Source organism: Misgurnus anguillicaudatus, unplaced genomic scaffold (genome assembly GCF_027580225.2).
Source record: "Misgurnus anguillicaudatus unplaced genomic scaffold, ASM2758022v2 HiC_scaffold_34, whole genome shotgun sequence".
Taxonomy (NCBI): Eukaryota; Metazoa; Chordata; class Actinopteri; order Cypriniformes; family Cobitidae; genus Misgurnus; species Misgurnus anguillicaudatus.
Window position 1 is genome coordinate 1,535,839 of NW_027395284.1, and position 15,321 is coordinate 1,551,159.

Here is a 15,321-nt window from a genome sequence, read left to right on the forward strand (position 1 = left end):
TTAAAAAGCAAACTAGGGGCTTCATCAAGGTGAATAGAGATAGATTTAAAATCAAAGAAAATTAGTCTAGGGGTTTTTATGGGGGATGTGTGAGTGTATGCATGTTCAACACTTACGGAATGGCAATTTCGAACACGTTATTCTGTATAAGCTGCTTCCCCAGCATAATGATGCCCAGCTGAATACATACTTCAATAAGACATCCACCCGGAGAACACTGTAACAAAACAGACGCACATACGCAAACAAGTAGTTAAACCAAGCTTACACGCTAAAGACAAACTGTATTATTGCTTTAATTATTACCTCCTCCATTCGGAAATCCTTAAAGACATAAACATAATCACCCGGACGACCAGCAAACCTAAGTTGGCAAAACAGAGTTATGATGGATTTTTTTACACATATTGGCACAACTATTTTCTAAATAGTAAATGGTAAGCAAACAATTCAGCAATTTGACATCGGACATGTCACAATCTACCACAGTACTGCATGACACTGCACTGTCAAAAAATATTTACATTAGGCATTTAGCAGATGCTAAAAAATGGTCACTACTTGTCACTAGGGTGGTACCCTTTCAAAAATTAATCATTTGCACCTAAAGAGGTCATATTAGTACCTTTGAAGTACAGGTTGGTACCAAATACTATACATATCTGTACCTAAATGGTACATATTGTGACCTTTTTAAAGGGTACCGCCCTAGTGACGACATGGGACCATTTTTCTGACAGTGTATAGTAAAGACATAACACTACATATAGACACAAAACATAAAAGTTAGCAGTTTTGAGATTATAATTTGGAGCTGGAAATGTGCATGTTCTCAAATACTGTACACTGCAAAAAATGACTTTCTTACATAGTATTTTTGTATTGTTTTCAGTACAAATATCTAAAAATTCTTAAATCAAGATGTATTTTCTTGCAAAAATATCTGCCAATGGCTAAGAAACGTTTAATTCAAGAAAAAATTCTCACCCCATTGGCAGATATTTTTGCTTGTTTTGGGCACAAATTCACTTAAATTTGATATTTTTGGTCTAAAATCTAAACTTATTTTCTTAGGTCATTTTGCTTGTCAAGAAAATACATTTTGATTTAAGAATTTGTAGATATTTATACTGAAAATAAGACAAAAATACTAAGTAAGAAAGTCATTTTTTGCAGTGTAAGAATATTATTAAGACAAAACTGGTGAAAATGTTAATTGCACTATAACATTTGAATGAGATTTATAAATTTGTACGAATTACCTACCTTATAAAATACACTGCAAAAAATGATTTTCAAGAAAAAAATTCTTAGTATTTTTGTCTTGTTTCCAGTAAAAATATCTAAAAATTCTTAAATTAAGATGCTTTTTCTTGATGAGCAAAACGACCCAAGAAGGTCATAAAAAAATCTTGAACATTTTTCTTAAACACTAAATTCAAGAAAAATTCAAGAAAAATTTGCTTACCCCATTGGCAGATTTTTTGCTTGTTTTATGCGCAAAATTACTTACATTTGATATTTTTGGTCTAAAAACTACACTTATTTTCTTGGGTCGTTTTGCTCATCAAGAAAAAGCAGCTTAATTAAAGAATTTTATGATAATTTTTCTGAAAACAAGACAAAAATAATAAGACATTTATTCTTGAAAATAATTTTGTGCAGTGTAAAGGACATAGTTTTGCCCTGTATATTATTATATTCATAAAAATAAAAACAATATAAATGCTTACTATGAAGTAATTTTGAATATAGACAAATACAACATATATAACATCCACTACAATATACATGATAGACACAAAACTATGATAAACATGTAAACAAACACTCACACATCAACACACAGAAAGCACTAAGCAAGATTGCGAATTGTCTCAACACACTGGACATAAATAGCTCATATAGCTTCTATTAATCCAAGTAAAAGCAACACATCAGTTAACATTGTTTTGAATGGGTATGATTTGTCTTCTTACCTGCCCTTAAAGAATGCCACATAGAAAACAGGTGCAAATGCATTCATGCTCTTCAGTAAAAAAGCCTTCAAGATCACATGCTCCTCAAATGTTGATTCTGTCTTTGGAATCTCTGGAAAATAACATTTAATTTCACATTCACAATCATCATTATTATTGCATCTAAGCTTACAGTCAGACTTATATCAAGAATACATCGTCATACAGTATGTTTTGTCTTTTTCAGTGCAAAAATAAACACACACCAAGCTCAGTAATCCAGGCTGCTATGGCTCCATAGATCTCATCCAGTACCAATACCACCAGCAAGTTGATGATGACAGCTGTGGTTGTCACGGTTACACGCACATTGGCCTTGGCTTCATGGTCAGGGTTCATAGACATAACAGCGAAAACGATGATTCGGTACAGAATCACTCCAGAGACGGCAGAAAATGTGACCCCAATCTGACAGGATGACAAACAAGAGTTTAAACACAACATAAAGAAACACAAACATTAAGTTGTCGTTAGGCTAAAGGTTCTCACCATAAGAAGGATGGAGGATATGTTCATGCAGAACCCAGGCAGGCGGTCCTTCCATGACAGAGACTCAGTTACAAACTACAACAAAAACAACAAAATTATGTTACCTAATGTCATTATAAAGTAAACTACTTCTAACTAGAAATCCACTGGTGTAGAAAAACAATACTAACACTAATAATTGATATAATGGCAGAGTTTATACATCTATAATTTGTCTACAGTATTTTACAATATGCATTTTCAATATACGATTTATCTTAAACAACAGGGGTCGCACTAAATCTCCAAACTATAATTGTTTTCCTGTACTGTAGCTTAATTGGTCAAGCATTGCATTAGCAATAGAAAGGTCATGGATTAAATCCAAGGAACATACACACATAGAATATAAAAAAGCTGGAACGCACTGTAAGTCACTTTGGATGAAAGCGTCTGCCAAATGCATAAATGTGATGTAAAATGTAGGATACTTGCATACAATATAAACATACAATATATAAAATAAAAGAACAGAACAGACCCTCTGCTTTCAAAAAAACTGTTTCATCCTACCTTCATTTGTTCTCTTTTTATCATCTTTCAAATATGGGTAGGTTTCTTCAAAAATACCAAATTTTGAGCAAAAAGCTGAGATAATTGCATTTTTGTGAAGGTTTTTTTGATAGAGATCAGATTTAGAGCGATGATCAAAACATACACAGGGTTCTTACTGTTTGCCCTAAGACAGTGCTTCTCAAATAGTGGGGCGGGACCCCCGGGGGGGCTCAAAGCGACACCAGGGGGGGCGCGCGAGACCCCAGGGAAAATACTTTTTCAGGAAGTGATTTTTAAAGACACTACACCCCAATCACGCTGATAAGCCGCTTGTGTTTTTTATTATTATTTATTGATTATATTTAATTTTTCAGTATCAAATGGTCAAAAAATATTATACTTTAAATAAGGATTGATTTTTTTATTTCAGGCAAATTGATGCATTTTAAGTCTTTTCTGTTACAGACTAAAAAACAATGTTAATAAAGTTATTCTTTGTTGTAAGTTGATCGATATTTCTTTTTTTGTGTTTTCTCAATGTTAATAAGGATACAATGTTTTGCAGATGTGTAATTTTATAGACAAATTATACTATTTACAGTCGAGGCGGAGAGTTGGGGGGGCGCGAAATGTTTACCTTTTCGTAGGGGGGGCGTGACAGAAAATCATTGAGAAACACTGCCCTAAGAGAATACATCTAGGGTTTATAAGTTGGGTAAGAGTGCCACCTGGTGGATAATAGCGAAAATACAGATTGCCGGAAAAACTTGTCATTGGCAGGGAAGCGTTTTCTCTTAATTGATGAGTTAACTCATCAATGGCAGGGAAAGAGTTAAACTACTACAGTATACCAGGGATGCACTGAATGTTTAGCAACTTTTCGGCCAATAATAGCAAAAATTATTTTGGCCGACGTGAAAAGACAGAATAAATTTGATTGAACAATAAAGTTTTTAAGGATGCGATCAAAAAGCAACCAGTGAGAGGCGTGCACGCTTTTTAAATGCAGCAAACATGTCGGCAGTGTGAAAGCACTTTTAAGTGTCAGAGAAAGATGCTTTTTTGCTATTTTCGGTTGATTCGTTTCGGTTGCCAAAAATTCAGTACATCCCTTAAGAATACAATACAAACATCTGACAAGTTAAAAAGTGTTAACTTAAAAATATGAAAACAGCAACAAATGTGCACTGTTAACAAAGCATATTTTACCAGGGCTATGAACCAGATTTTTTCCCAACTGGTTCATTCCGAACAAAAACAGTATTTTAATGTTTACGGTTTTCGGTTCAACCCTAAAATTGACGTTCCTGAACCGGTTAGTACAAAAAAATTAAGTTCCTGAACCGGATAATAACGTTTCATGTCAGCTGTGGGACATACAAATAGATGGGTTGCCGGTTTACAAACATTACAGGGTGCACGCGCATCGAGGAGGCAGAAAGCCCGATTGGTGAGCTGGTCCGCTAATGCAACAACCTTAATTATTGAAGCGTTCTTTATTGTTTTTATATAAATACAATTTTTATATAAATAAAGTCGTTATTTTTGCAGTGTTACTGTGATACATGTATGAATTATAATGTTAGGCTAGTAACATAATAGTCACATCTCAAAGTATGTTAACAGGTACCCAGCACTGGCTCTGTTGGTACTATTATCCACGCAACAACTCCTTGGCATTTTGATTTACAGACACAGCTACTAGCCTACAACACAAGGCACATCTCTTCTTTCTGCCTCTCGGTTGCACACGCAAGCAGTGATGACGTCGCCGAGCAACCCATCTATAAGTAGGCTGATCATTAGGACATTAAACTTACATTTTTAGTCTACATAATTTTCCTTAAGTCTCTATCTTGTCATCAAACATTAAAAAAGGCTACATTATGTAAGCAGCATAACTGTAATTCTGACATGCCTACATTTGTTTCAGCATTATACATGAATTAAGACAAGGACGATTTCTGCCATGTTGTTTATTGGCAAACAACTTAAACAAATATTTTTATTAAGAATACTGTGGTATTTCGAGGTCATTTTGTTTGTATGTTTCCTCTCTGTGTATGCACTTTTGAGTGCACTTAAACACGTGCACACACACACACACGAAGGGCGAATTCCAAACGGCGTTTCGTTAAGAAGATGCAGCATAAACAGTTGCTCCACATGAAAGCTGTGTCCCAATTCAGGGGCTGCGACCTTCTAAGGACGTATTTTAAGACCGATTGCGTCACAGCAGCGCGACTTCAGGCTGGTAAGGCCGTCCCAATTCGAAGGATGCTTAGAACGAAGCCTCAAAATGTGTCCTCATTTCTCAGCGCTGTTAAGGATAGAACGAATGGATCCTTAACAGCGGATATCCCAAGATTCATTGCGCGCCTGCAACGGCGGCTGGATATTCTAAAATAAACAATTAAAACCTTAATTAAATAAAAGTGTGTATTTATCAAAAAAAGTTTGTCACTGTTTTAGTATTATAAGTTATGTTTTGTGTTAATATTATTATTTTTATGATGCATATATTTCTAAGGTTGATTAATTTAATTTAATATACTGTTGAATAGTTTAATCTACATCAACGTGTCATATTTTCTAAACTAAATTAATATTTTTCTGATTTCATATTTATTTTAATAAGTCAGAAATGTTTCCGCTATGTCCTGCTGACAGGCGCAGCAGGTGACGCCAATTATGGGTCGTCCGAAGGTTAGACCGTCTCATTTCAGTTCTCTTCGCGGACTTCTGAGGCTGCCACCTTGAAAGACCGAGTGCTCATATTTAAGGTTGCATGCTTAGAAGGTCGCAGCCCCTGAATTGGGACACAGCTGAAGTGTTAAATACGTTGATTTTCAGTGCCTTATTCACCAAATGTCTTTTAATGGGCTACAGTATAAGACACAGTAGCGCAACTCGCAGGTTTATACATCAAGAGTTCTGATCTCTAAAGGGTATGGTGATAATCACGTTTGATTGGAGTTGGACCGGACACATTCAACTGGTTACCATTATTTTAAATAAACGTTTCTGTTCTGGAACATATTTTTTTGAAAGTTCTGGTTTCGTTTTTGTTCCGAGCAAAACATCAAAAGTTTACGTTTTCGTTCCGTGAACCGGTTCAAAGCCTTGATTTTAACACACTGTTAATAGGCAAAGTATCCAAAAATATTGTTGAATGCTTCCTCATTTCTAAGCCGCTTTAGTAAAAAAATCTTCTAAATGAATAAATGTCAATGTAAGTGTGCAATGCGGATGTTAAAGGCGGAGTCCATGATGTTTGAAAGCCAATGTTGATATTTGAAATCACATAAACAAACACGCCCCTACCCCAATAGACTCTGGACCTTCTGTTGATAGACCCGCCCCACACATACGCAACCTGGCATTTGATTTGATTTGATTGGCTATAAGTGTGTTTTGGTAGTCGGCCCGTCTCCTTTTCCAAACCGTTTTTCAAACATTGTGGACTCCGCCTTTAACTGTTTCCCCGCCATTGTCGGATTAACTTGTCAATTAAGAGAAAACGCTTCCCTGCCAATGACAAGTTTTTCTGGCAACTGTAACACCGCTATTATCAACCAGGTGGCAGTCTTACCTAACTTATAAAACCCGGAAGTATTCCCTTATGCTGGGTACACACCAAAAGATTTTTTACATCTTATAAGATTTTAAAAATGTGATAGCCCACAAACATGAGGATAAAAAATCCTAGATTTAACCGTTTTGCTCCTATAGTGTGTGGTGTGCCATTATGTGTCAAAGACAGCACACCACACACAAACAGATTTTTAACCAGAGTCTCGACTGTGAACAAAGGAAATCCCACAAAATCTCGCGAGACTTCAGAATGGCGGACGATATGCAGGAAGACATTTCAATTATAGTGCTTGGAATAATTTTTACAAGGCACGTTGTATAAACATTCGTGCTGTTGCCACAAATCAAATGCGGAGGTCGCATATGCAGGCTGCATACGTCATGAAACCTGGTTTATTCAAGTTAACTGAGCATTACATTCGAAAGTCATAAGTATATTACAACAATATACGATAAACTAGGAATAATAGTCAATTTTATAATAATAGTAGTTAATATTCTGAGACAGTCTTGATGACGTTTATGCAGCCTGGAAATGAGAAGCGGCCTTTGTGCCGTGCCATTACTGCTTCCGTCTTCCCTCATCTGGCTTTCTGATTGGATATGGTTTCGTTTCATGTGATAATCTCAATAGCGTGCTCGCGTTTGTCCTCGGGATTCCCCACACACATCGGGATTTCTGATCGTAAATATTCAACATGTTGAATATTTACGATTCGCGATCGGCGCGGCTCCGACGTTCTTCCGAGCAGGTTCGGACACTCTTAACACAACTCACACGAAGGGACAATCTGATAAGATAATCTGTAAAACCATTGCGATACTCGGGACATAGCTAGGATTGTCGGAAGGGGGGAAATCGGCCCAAAATCAGCCCGATTATCTTTTGGTGTGTACCCAGCATTAGGGCAAACAGTCAAACTCCGTGAATGTTTTGAGGATCGCTATGAATCTGATCTCTATCAAAAGTCCTTCACAAAAACACCATTATCTCAGCTTGTTGCTAAAGAAGAAGAATCCCACTCATATTTGAGAGGTGAGAAAAAGAGAACAAATAAGTAGGATGAAATGTTTTTGTTTGTTTGAAAGCAGAGGGTCTGTTCTTTTTATTTTATATACTGTATGTTTATATATTTAAAGAAAAACATTTTCTGGAAAGCATTAAACTTTTGTGAAAACCATAAAAAATGCTGCCGCTGGCTGGCATCTTTTAAAAAAAAAAATGCTGGCAGGGAAAGCTTTAAGAAAGAGATTTAATTAAAGTGCATGCTGAAGTGAATGAACAGCACTGCAATGTGCTGTAAATCTCACAAGAAGTAAATAATGTTTACTCAGAAAGACAGCAAGTGTGCACTTTTCAAAGCAGTCATTTTGACACACTTAGAGTTACTTAGAGAAAAAAGCTTTGGAACAGAAATGTTAATTTATGTAAGTGAGAGTGATTTAGTCGAAGTGCATGCAGAGGTTAATGAACAGCCTGATCCCAAACCTCTCTAAACATGAGATGTGAATTAAAAGCATACAAACTCTCAGGTACACAAGCATACACAGTGAACATGTGTCTTTGATTAGAGAAAGGACACCACTCTAACTTGCGTGTTTTAATCCAGCTCTGGCTCTAATCCTGCATAATCTAGTGTGGAATACCCAGAGAGGTAATCTGCTTTCAGTGGCGTGTGTAGCAAGTGTGTACGCGAGAGCTAGTGTTTGAGCGTGTGCGTGTGTTGCGTGTGTGCAGCGGAGGTCTGACACGGTGCACAAGGGCACGATGACAGTAACAAAAATCCACAAAATCACATCAAGTGAAACTGCGACCAAACTGCTCATTTCATTTGGGAAATAAGGATATAAAAGACATTGCAGGGCATGCAATCCGTGCGATCTGTTATCTAATAAATTAAATTGTCAGAATGAATAAAAAAGATGAGAGAGAGCTTGTGAAGAAAGATAGGCTGGGGAAGAGGCACAGGGGGAGCAGGTGGGGTCTGGCGGGGTTAGTTCGTTGACCCCTCCCTGACTGACAGCAGAGAAATACATGCGCTCCGCCTCTTTCGATTAAGTTGATTAGCTAGCTAACTCTTTCTGTCAGATTCACAGTAAACTCCCACATCATGCCCCTCCCTTCTCACCGGTGACTGCCCTCCTTTTGCAGACAGGAGCTTCTCTCTTCCTTTGTCATCTGTTCCTCTATCCGGCTGTCACACAAAGCAGAGATTAAAAGCACGACACGCACATTGTTTCTGTCATTTTCTACCTGAAACCATTTTCTACCATTTTCATGCAATAAGTTGAACAACATCATGCAATGGATAAAATTAGACAGTATAAGCAGATATAATTCTGGTTATATATATATATATAGTATTCATACTAGTGTGACAACTAACGTTTTTAAAAATAATTTATTTTTCAAGCTGTATGGTTGCATTAAGAACCTTTAACATCCACATAACCTTTAGGTTCTCTATAGCTATTCTTTATTCGTGCGAATAACCCTTTTGTTTTGCATTTTTGCAACAAAAAAAAATCGAAATTCTACTAACGCAGTGTTAGATATTTTGTTCACATGTGTACTTGTATTACCCCAAATGTTTTCAACAATGTTTGACATGGTGTCACTGTACTGTACGCATTATACATGGTTTCCGCTTTTACTGTAGTAGAAATCATCGACAGAGTTCCCACGGTTCCTTGAAATCCTTGAAAGTTTGTGAATCTGGGGGGAAAATTCAAAGCCCTGGGAAGTTTTTGAAAATATACACACATAGATACAGGTCATTGAAAGTGCTTGAATCTATTTTATGCAAGAAGTTTTCTGGAAAAAAATCCATATTATTCCCTGTGTAGTGTAGGATAATATCATAAAAATTCTAGACTTTTTAAGCACACATGCTAAACTGTTCGCTTTTCATGCTTATATCTTCTGTATGCGAATGTTGATTCATACCAAAATGCTTTTTGCATAGTTGTGTTTGACACATGAAAACGTCTCGGGTTACGTATGTAACTGTTGTTCCCTGAGAAGGAACGAGACGCTGCTTCTCCCTTGCCATACTTACCTGTCCCTGTAACGCCGTCTTTGGCAATATTTCAGATAGTGATATACATCCAGGCTCCCGAGTCACCCTGTCTTTGTCGTTAAGCCACATCATTGGTTGAATTTGATATACACATTCAGACGCACGTGGAGGGATCCCCAAAGTGTCACCGCAGTGACGCAGCGCGAGTTCCCTCGAAAGAGAACTGAAACAATGTATTTATACTATATAGATACAATGAACTATATACAACGTGTCCCCCTATTAGTCCTTGAATTTGAGGGTATTTGACCTGGAAAGTCCTTGAAAGGTCCCTGGATTTAAAGTTAACTAAGGTGTGGGAACCCTGCATAGATGTGTTCGACTTCATGCAACGCTGCACAGACCGACGTATGATACTGTAGTAACAGTACTACTATCGATTTGCTCTTACAAGATGTCATACAGTACACCGATCAATCTGTGCTGCACCACATGCAGAAGTAGTATTACCATATTTTTCGGATTATAAGCCGCGTTTTTTTTTCATAACTTGGCTGGTGCTGCGTCTTATAGTCAGGTGCGCCTTGTAAGTCAGTATGAATTAATTTTGACATTTATGAGGCAAGAGACATCATTACTGTCTTCAGCCGTGAGATTCTGCTATATGCTGCTCCTGTAATGATGTAATTCAATGGATTCAGTAATGTGGAATGACGAGTCTGCGAACTTCACGCTAGTTGTCTTGTTCGGTTCATTTAGACTATTCAACCTTCCAGGTATGTTCTGTATGCTATGGTTTATCGTTTAAATAACTGATAATATTCCTTTAACATACAGACATCTGTTCAGCCTGCTGTTCTGTCTGCTATTGTTAAGTTGAATAACTTGCCTTTCCAGATTAAATGTCTGGTCTTTGGCTTGAATTTTGTGAAATTATTTTCTAAATAAACGCGACATATAGTCCACTGCGACTTATATATGACTAATTGATTTTCAGTTGGCAGTACACTGAAAAAATAATATGCTGGATTTACTAAAAAAAATAAAATACAGGGCATAATTTTTGCATCCACTTTTTTAGGTAAATTTTACATGGAATTTTAAGCAATTTAAGCAATTGCTTAAAATTCCATGTAAAATTTACTTAAAAAGTGCAAAATAATGTGTTCATTAAGAATTACTCCTTTTTGTGTTCTTTTTTACTCACATTTGGTTAAAAAACAAGAATTGTTTTTTTTATAGAATTTACTCCTTTTATTTAGTTAAATTTACTTAGCCACAAAACCATTTTTTACAGAGGTATAATTTTTTTTGTTTTGTTTTGTATTACGAGCTCTTGCAGCGAAAATTCAATGCTATCTGGCAGTTCGTACGTGTTTTATGAGGTGACTAATGTGTATGAATTCGTGTGACCACATTCGTACATTTTGAACTACACTAAAAAAAATGCTGGATTTACTTAAAAATATAGTGCATCATTTTTGCATCCATTTTTAAAAAATAAGTATTACATGGAATTTTAAAGGGGACATACCAAGAAAATTTTACTTTTCCCATGTCTAAATGCTATAATTGGGTCCCCAGTGCTTTTATTAACCTATAAAATGTGAATAAGATCAAACCAGTAACTTAGTTTTGGTAAACCATTCTCCACGAGCATGTAAAAAAATAGGTCATTGAAATTTGTCTCCCCTTGTGATGTCAGAAGGAGGATAATACCGCCCCTTAATCTGCACTATCCAACCACGCCACTGCCATTTAGTGCAGAGATCAACTTATTTGCATTTTAAAGGACACACCCAAAAGCGGCACATTTTTGCTCACACCTACAAAGTGACAATTTTAACATGCTATAATAAATTATCTATATGATATTTTAAGATAAAACTCTGGGGACACCAATGATTTATTTGACATCTTAAAAAAGTCTTATGCAATTGCTTAAAATTTCAAGTAAAACTTACTTAAAAAAGTGGATGCAAAAATGATGCACTAAATTTTTAAGTAAATCCAGCGTATTATTTTTTTACAATGTATTTGCATTCGCCCCTGACATTTGGGTTTGGAGTGGGCTTTTGTTATTGTTTTTTTATGATAATTGTATGTTTTTGTACGATTCACTTCATACTTTATATGAATTGGCCAACTCGTGAAATACGTACGAGTTTTTGTCAGATCAGGCTGGAAAATCACATATTTTTGCCTTTACAGTGTATGCACTGTAAAATTCAATTAGTGAACTTTACATTTGAAAATAACATCGGTTGTACATGATTGAATTAAGATGAATTCTTAAAATGAAATTAAGCTTAATAAACATTAATTTTAAGAAAAGTGATTAAATCATGTTTAACTGGTAGACATAATTGAATTACGTAGATCCAACAACTTTTGAAAAAAATCATATTAACAAAGCTTAATTCAATTATGTGCAACCAGTGTTTTCTTTTCAGTGTACCATCCAAAGGGCACAGCCAAAAATGTTGCCCATGGCCCTGTAAAAGGCTTAAGGGAGTGGGGGACCGATAGATTATAGCCTATTAATTGGACCCACCCAAAGGTTTTTACACCAGGCCACAATATGTGGTTGATTAAAGTGGGATTTTTCATATCAGATTTACATTTGGTGCCCACCGTCTTCAAGCTGTTTATATAGTCTTGGGGTATGATTGATAGGATTAGATAAACAAGAGTGTGATTTACTATACCTCATCCTTCTTCTTATTCTTTGCTTTCTTCTGTTGCTTCTTAAGAAGAAAGTCTTCATATGCCGGCCGTAGCTCATTCTGAGGTATAGATATTTATCATTTTAGTTCAGTATTCTCTTCAGACACTTGCACACATGCAGTACACACATATTAAGTGCTGTAATCTGTGTCTACATTGATCTCAGAAAGCACAAACAAGTCAAGGGTGACACACACATGTACACACATACACACTAGATTATACACAAGCGAAACCATCTCCATAGTAACTGGATTCACAAATGGAAATAATTATCTTGCTTCTGCTTAAAATCAAGTGCTTGGTTTCTTGAGGCAAAATGGCAAGTTTATTGAGAACCATTAAACCTTAGAGATTCGAACACATTTATGACTTTCTCTGGGTAGAAAGCGAACACATTTATATGCAATACGATTTACGATGCAAAATGTGTTTCAAGTAACTTCACAAAAAAGATAATCTGGCAAGTACATTGTGGTCAGGATTACGGCTTCGGGGTTAATGTATACAATCATGATAAAGGATTTGTTGGCACACAGGTTATTACAAAATTAATCCACTGTAAAGCTCTCCTCATGTTATGAATTAAAGGCTGGTTCTTCAAACATCGCCATCATGGATTCAGATGCAATATTTACTACCCCGCTGTTCAGAAAAATCACAAACAAGAAAAACAGAGAGAGAACAAGGGAGGGGGAATAGCAAGTGACAGAAGAGAAATATATGGGGTGGGGCAGAGAGAGAGAGAGAGAGAGAGAGAGAGAGAGAGAGAGAGAGAGAGAGAGAGGGGGGGGGGTACTGATCATGTACCTCAGATCTGTCCTATTGGTCAGCATCAAAGCAAAGAAAAACATGAATGAGTCACATATTTACTGTGTTTACACCAATAAATATGCTGTTTAATTTGACCTTTTACTCGCATCCTAATTTAAAATAATAGACATTTTCTATCTTTGCAACTGTTGTCGTACACCTGTTCATTAGCTTTTGTTAGTGTATGTCCTGTGTTTTGAATGGTTTTAAACAATTTTATTGAGTTTGTTGCCTAGGCACTTATAACAGTGACCCAGAGAGGCTACACAATATGTAAGGAATAATTGACGACGGGCCATTGAATTATAAGAAAATAATGCACACCAAGGTGGTAATGCGGCACGATGCGAAGTGGAGTGCCGTTACACCGCAGGTGTGCATTATTTTCAAATAATTCAAAGGACCGGAGTCAATTATTCCGCTTATACCATGGTTACCACAATCTCACTGCTAGATGCCGCTAAAACCTACACACTGCACCCTCACTGTAAAAAATTCCTTGTTGCACTTACATTTTTAAGTTTAATCCACTTGAATTTTACAAATATATATATATATATATATATATATATATATATATATATATATATATATATATATATATATATATACATATACACACACACATATATATATATATATATATATATATATATATATATATATATATATATATATATATATATATATATATATATATATATATATATATATTTGTAAAATTCAAGTGGATTAAACTTAAAAATGTAAGTGCAACAAGGAATTTTTTACAGTGAGGGTGCAGTGTGTAGGTTTTAGCGGCATCTAGCAGTGAGATTGTGAATTGCAGCCAGTGGCTTAGTTCACCGAAATGCTACGGTAGCCGCCACAGGACAAACATGTTGTCGTCTAAGACAAAATACAGTAGTGACAAAACAGTTTGTCTGTTTACCCGCGTGTATGTAGATAAAAACGACTCATTCTAAAATAATAAACACATAATGCTACGTACACACCAAACGCGGGGCATCGCCCTACTTGCTCTAGATTACTCGTGGGATTTAACTTTGTGTCATGTGAATTTTTGGCTCAAGATGAATATTTTCAATTTGGGCGAAGACACGTTTGAGGCGAATAGCGCTTGTTTTCACGCAAACGCCCATATCGTGTCATTCGCATCGTCCCACGCGAGGACGCATCTGATCACATCTTTGCATTGACTTTGTATGTAATCTACTCGCGCAAATCATTGAACTCGCGTCTGGTGTGAACCCACAGTAACAGTTCAGTCTTTATACATCACTGATAATATAGTTATGTATATTATATTGAATTTCTGTCATAAGATCCTTCTTAAAGTAACACAATGCACCTTAAACAAAGACGAACAGGTTTAAATTTGTGTCTGCTTCATAACTTTTAATAAAACTGAGAAGCCAAACGCCTCTAGTGGACATTCCATTGAAAGATGCAACGATATGTACCTCGAGCAATGTATTTTTGAGGTACGTATTGTGAGTGAGCCTTGGTATAAACCTATATTTGCTTTAAGGTTAATTAATATTAATAACTTAATTTATCTAAACTTGATTTATCTCTTCGTTTAGATCACAGCAGCAGTGACAGTGAAGAGTTCACAGTGCCATAGCGAGTATGGTATAGTCTCAGATTCATTGCTGTGGAACGTTCTATTAACTCTTTCCCCTACCATTTCCAAGTTATGTCGTCAATTAAAAACGCTTCCCTGCCAATTACGCTTGACTAACGAGTTTTTACGGCAATCTATATTTCCGCTATTATCCACTAGGTGATGCTCTTATCCACTTATAAAACACTTAAGCACCCACTGATTCAAAAACAATAAAAACTCTGTGTATGTTTTGAGCATCATTCTGAATCTGATCGCTAACAAAATCCCTTTACAAAAATGCAATTATCTCATTTTTTAGCTAAACATTTTTATTTTTGAAGAAACCTACCAATATTTGAGAAGTGATAAAAGATTTCTCTTGGAAAGAAACGGTAACCAATGAGGCAAGGTTAAATTAAACTATGTTGATTTAACATTAGCATGGCACTCATGTTCTCCATGGAGTCCGGTTAAGTGTTTGGTTCCTCATCCCATCAGCTCAATGGTTTACCCAGAA

General features: G+C 36.1%; 1 protein-coding gene across 1 annotated transcript in view; it reads right to left on the minus strand.

Moving 5' to 3' along the window:
- Positions 1 to 89: 89 nt before the first annotated feature.
- The window catches only part of LOC141363352 (anoctamin-1-like), a 31,075-nt gene continuing 15,843 nt past the window's right edge, over positions 90 to 15,321 (minus strand). Inside the window, exons 14-20 of the mRNA XM_073865996.1 lie at positions 12,364 to 12,441; positions 8,765 to 8,830; positions 2,508 to 2,582; positions 2,225 to 2,426; positions 1,980 to 2,091; positions 307 to 364; positions 90 to 217 (exon numbers count right to left, since the gene is read on the minus strand). Of these exons, the coding sequence (XP_073722097.1) occupies positions 113 to 217; positions 307 to 364; positions 1,980 to 2,091; positions 2,225 to 2,426; positions 2,508 to 2,582; positions 8,765 to 8,830; positions 12,364 to 12,441 (696 nt within the window). The 3' untranslated portion in view covers positions 90 to 112. The remainder of the gene's footprint in view (positions 218 to 306; positions 365 to 1,979; positions 2,092 to 2,224; positions 2,427 to 2,507; positions 2,583 to 8,764; positions 8,831 to 12,363; positions 12,442 to 15,321) is intronic.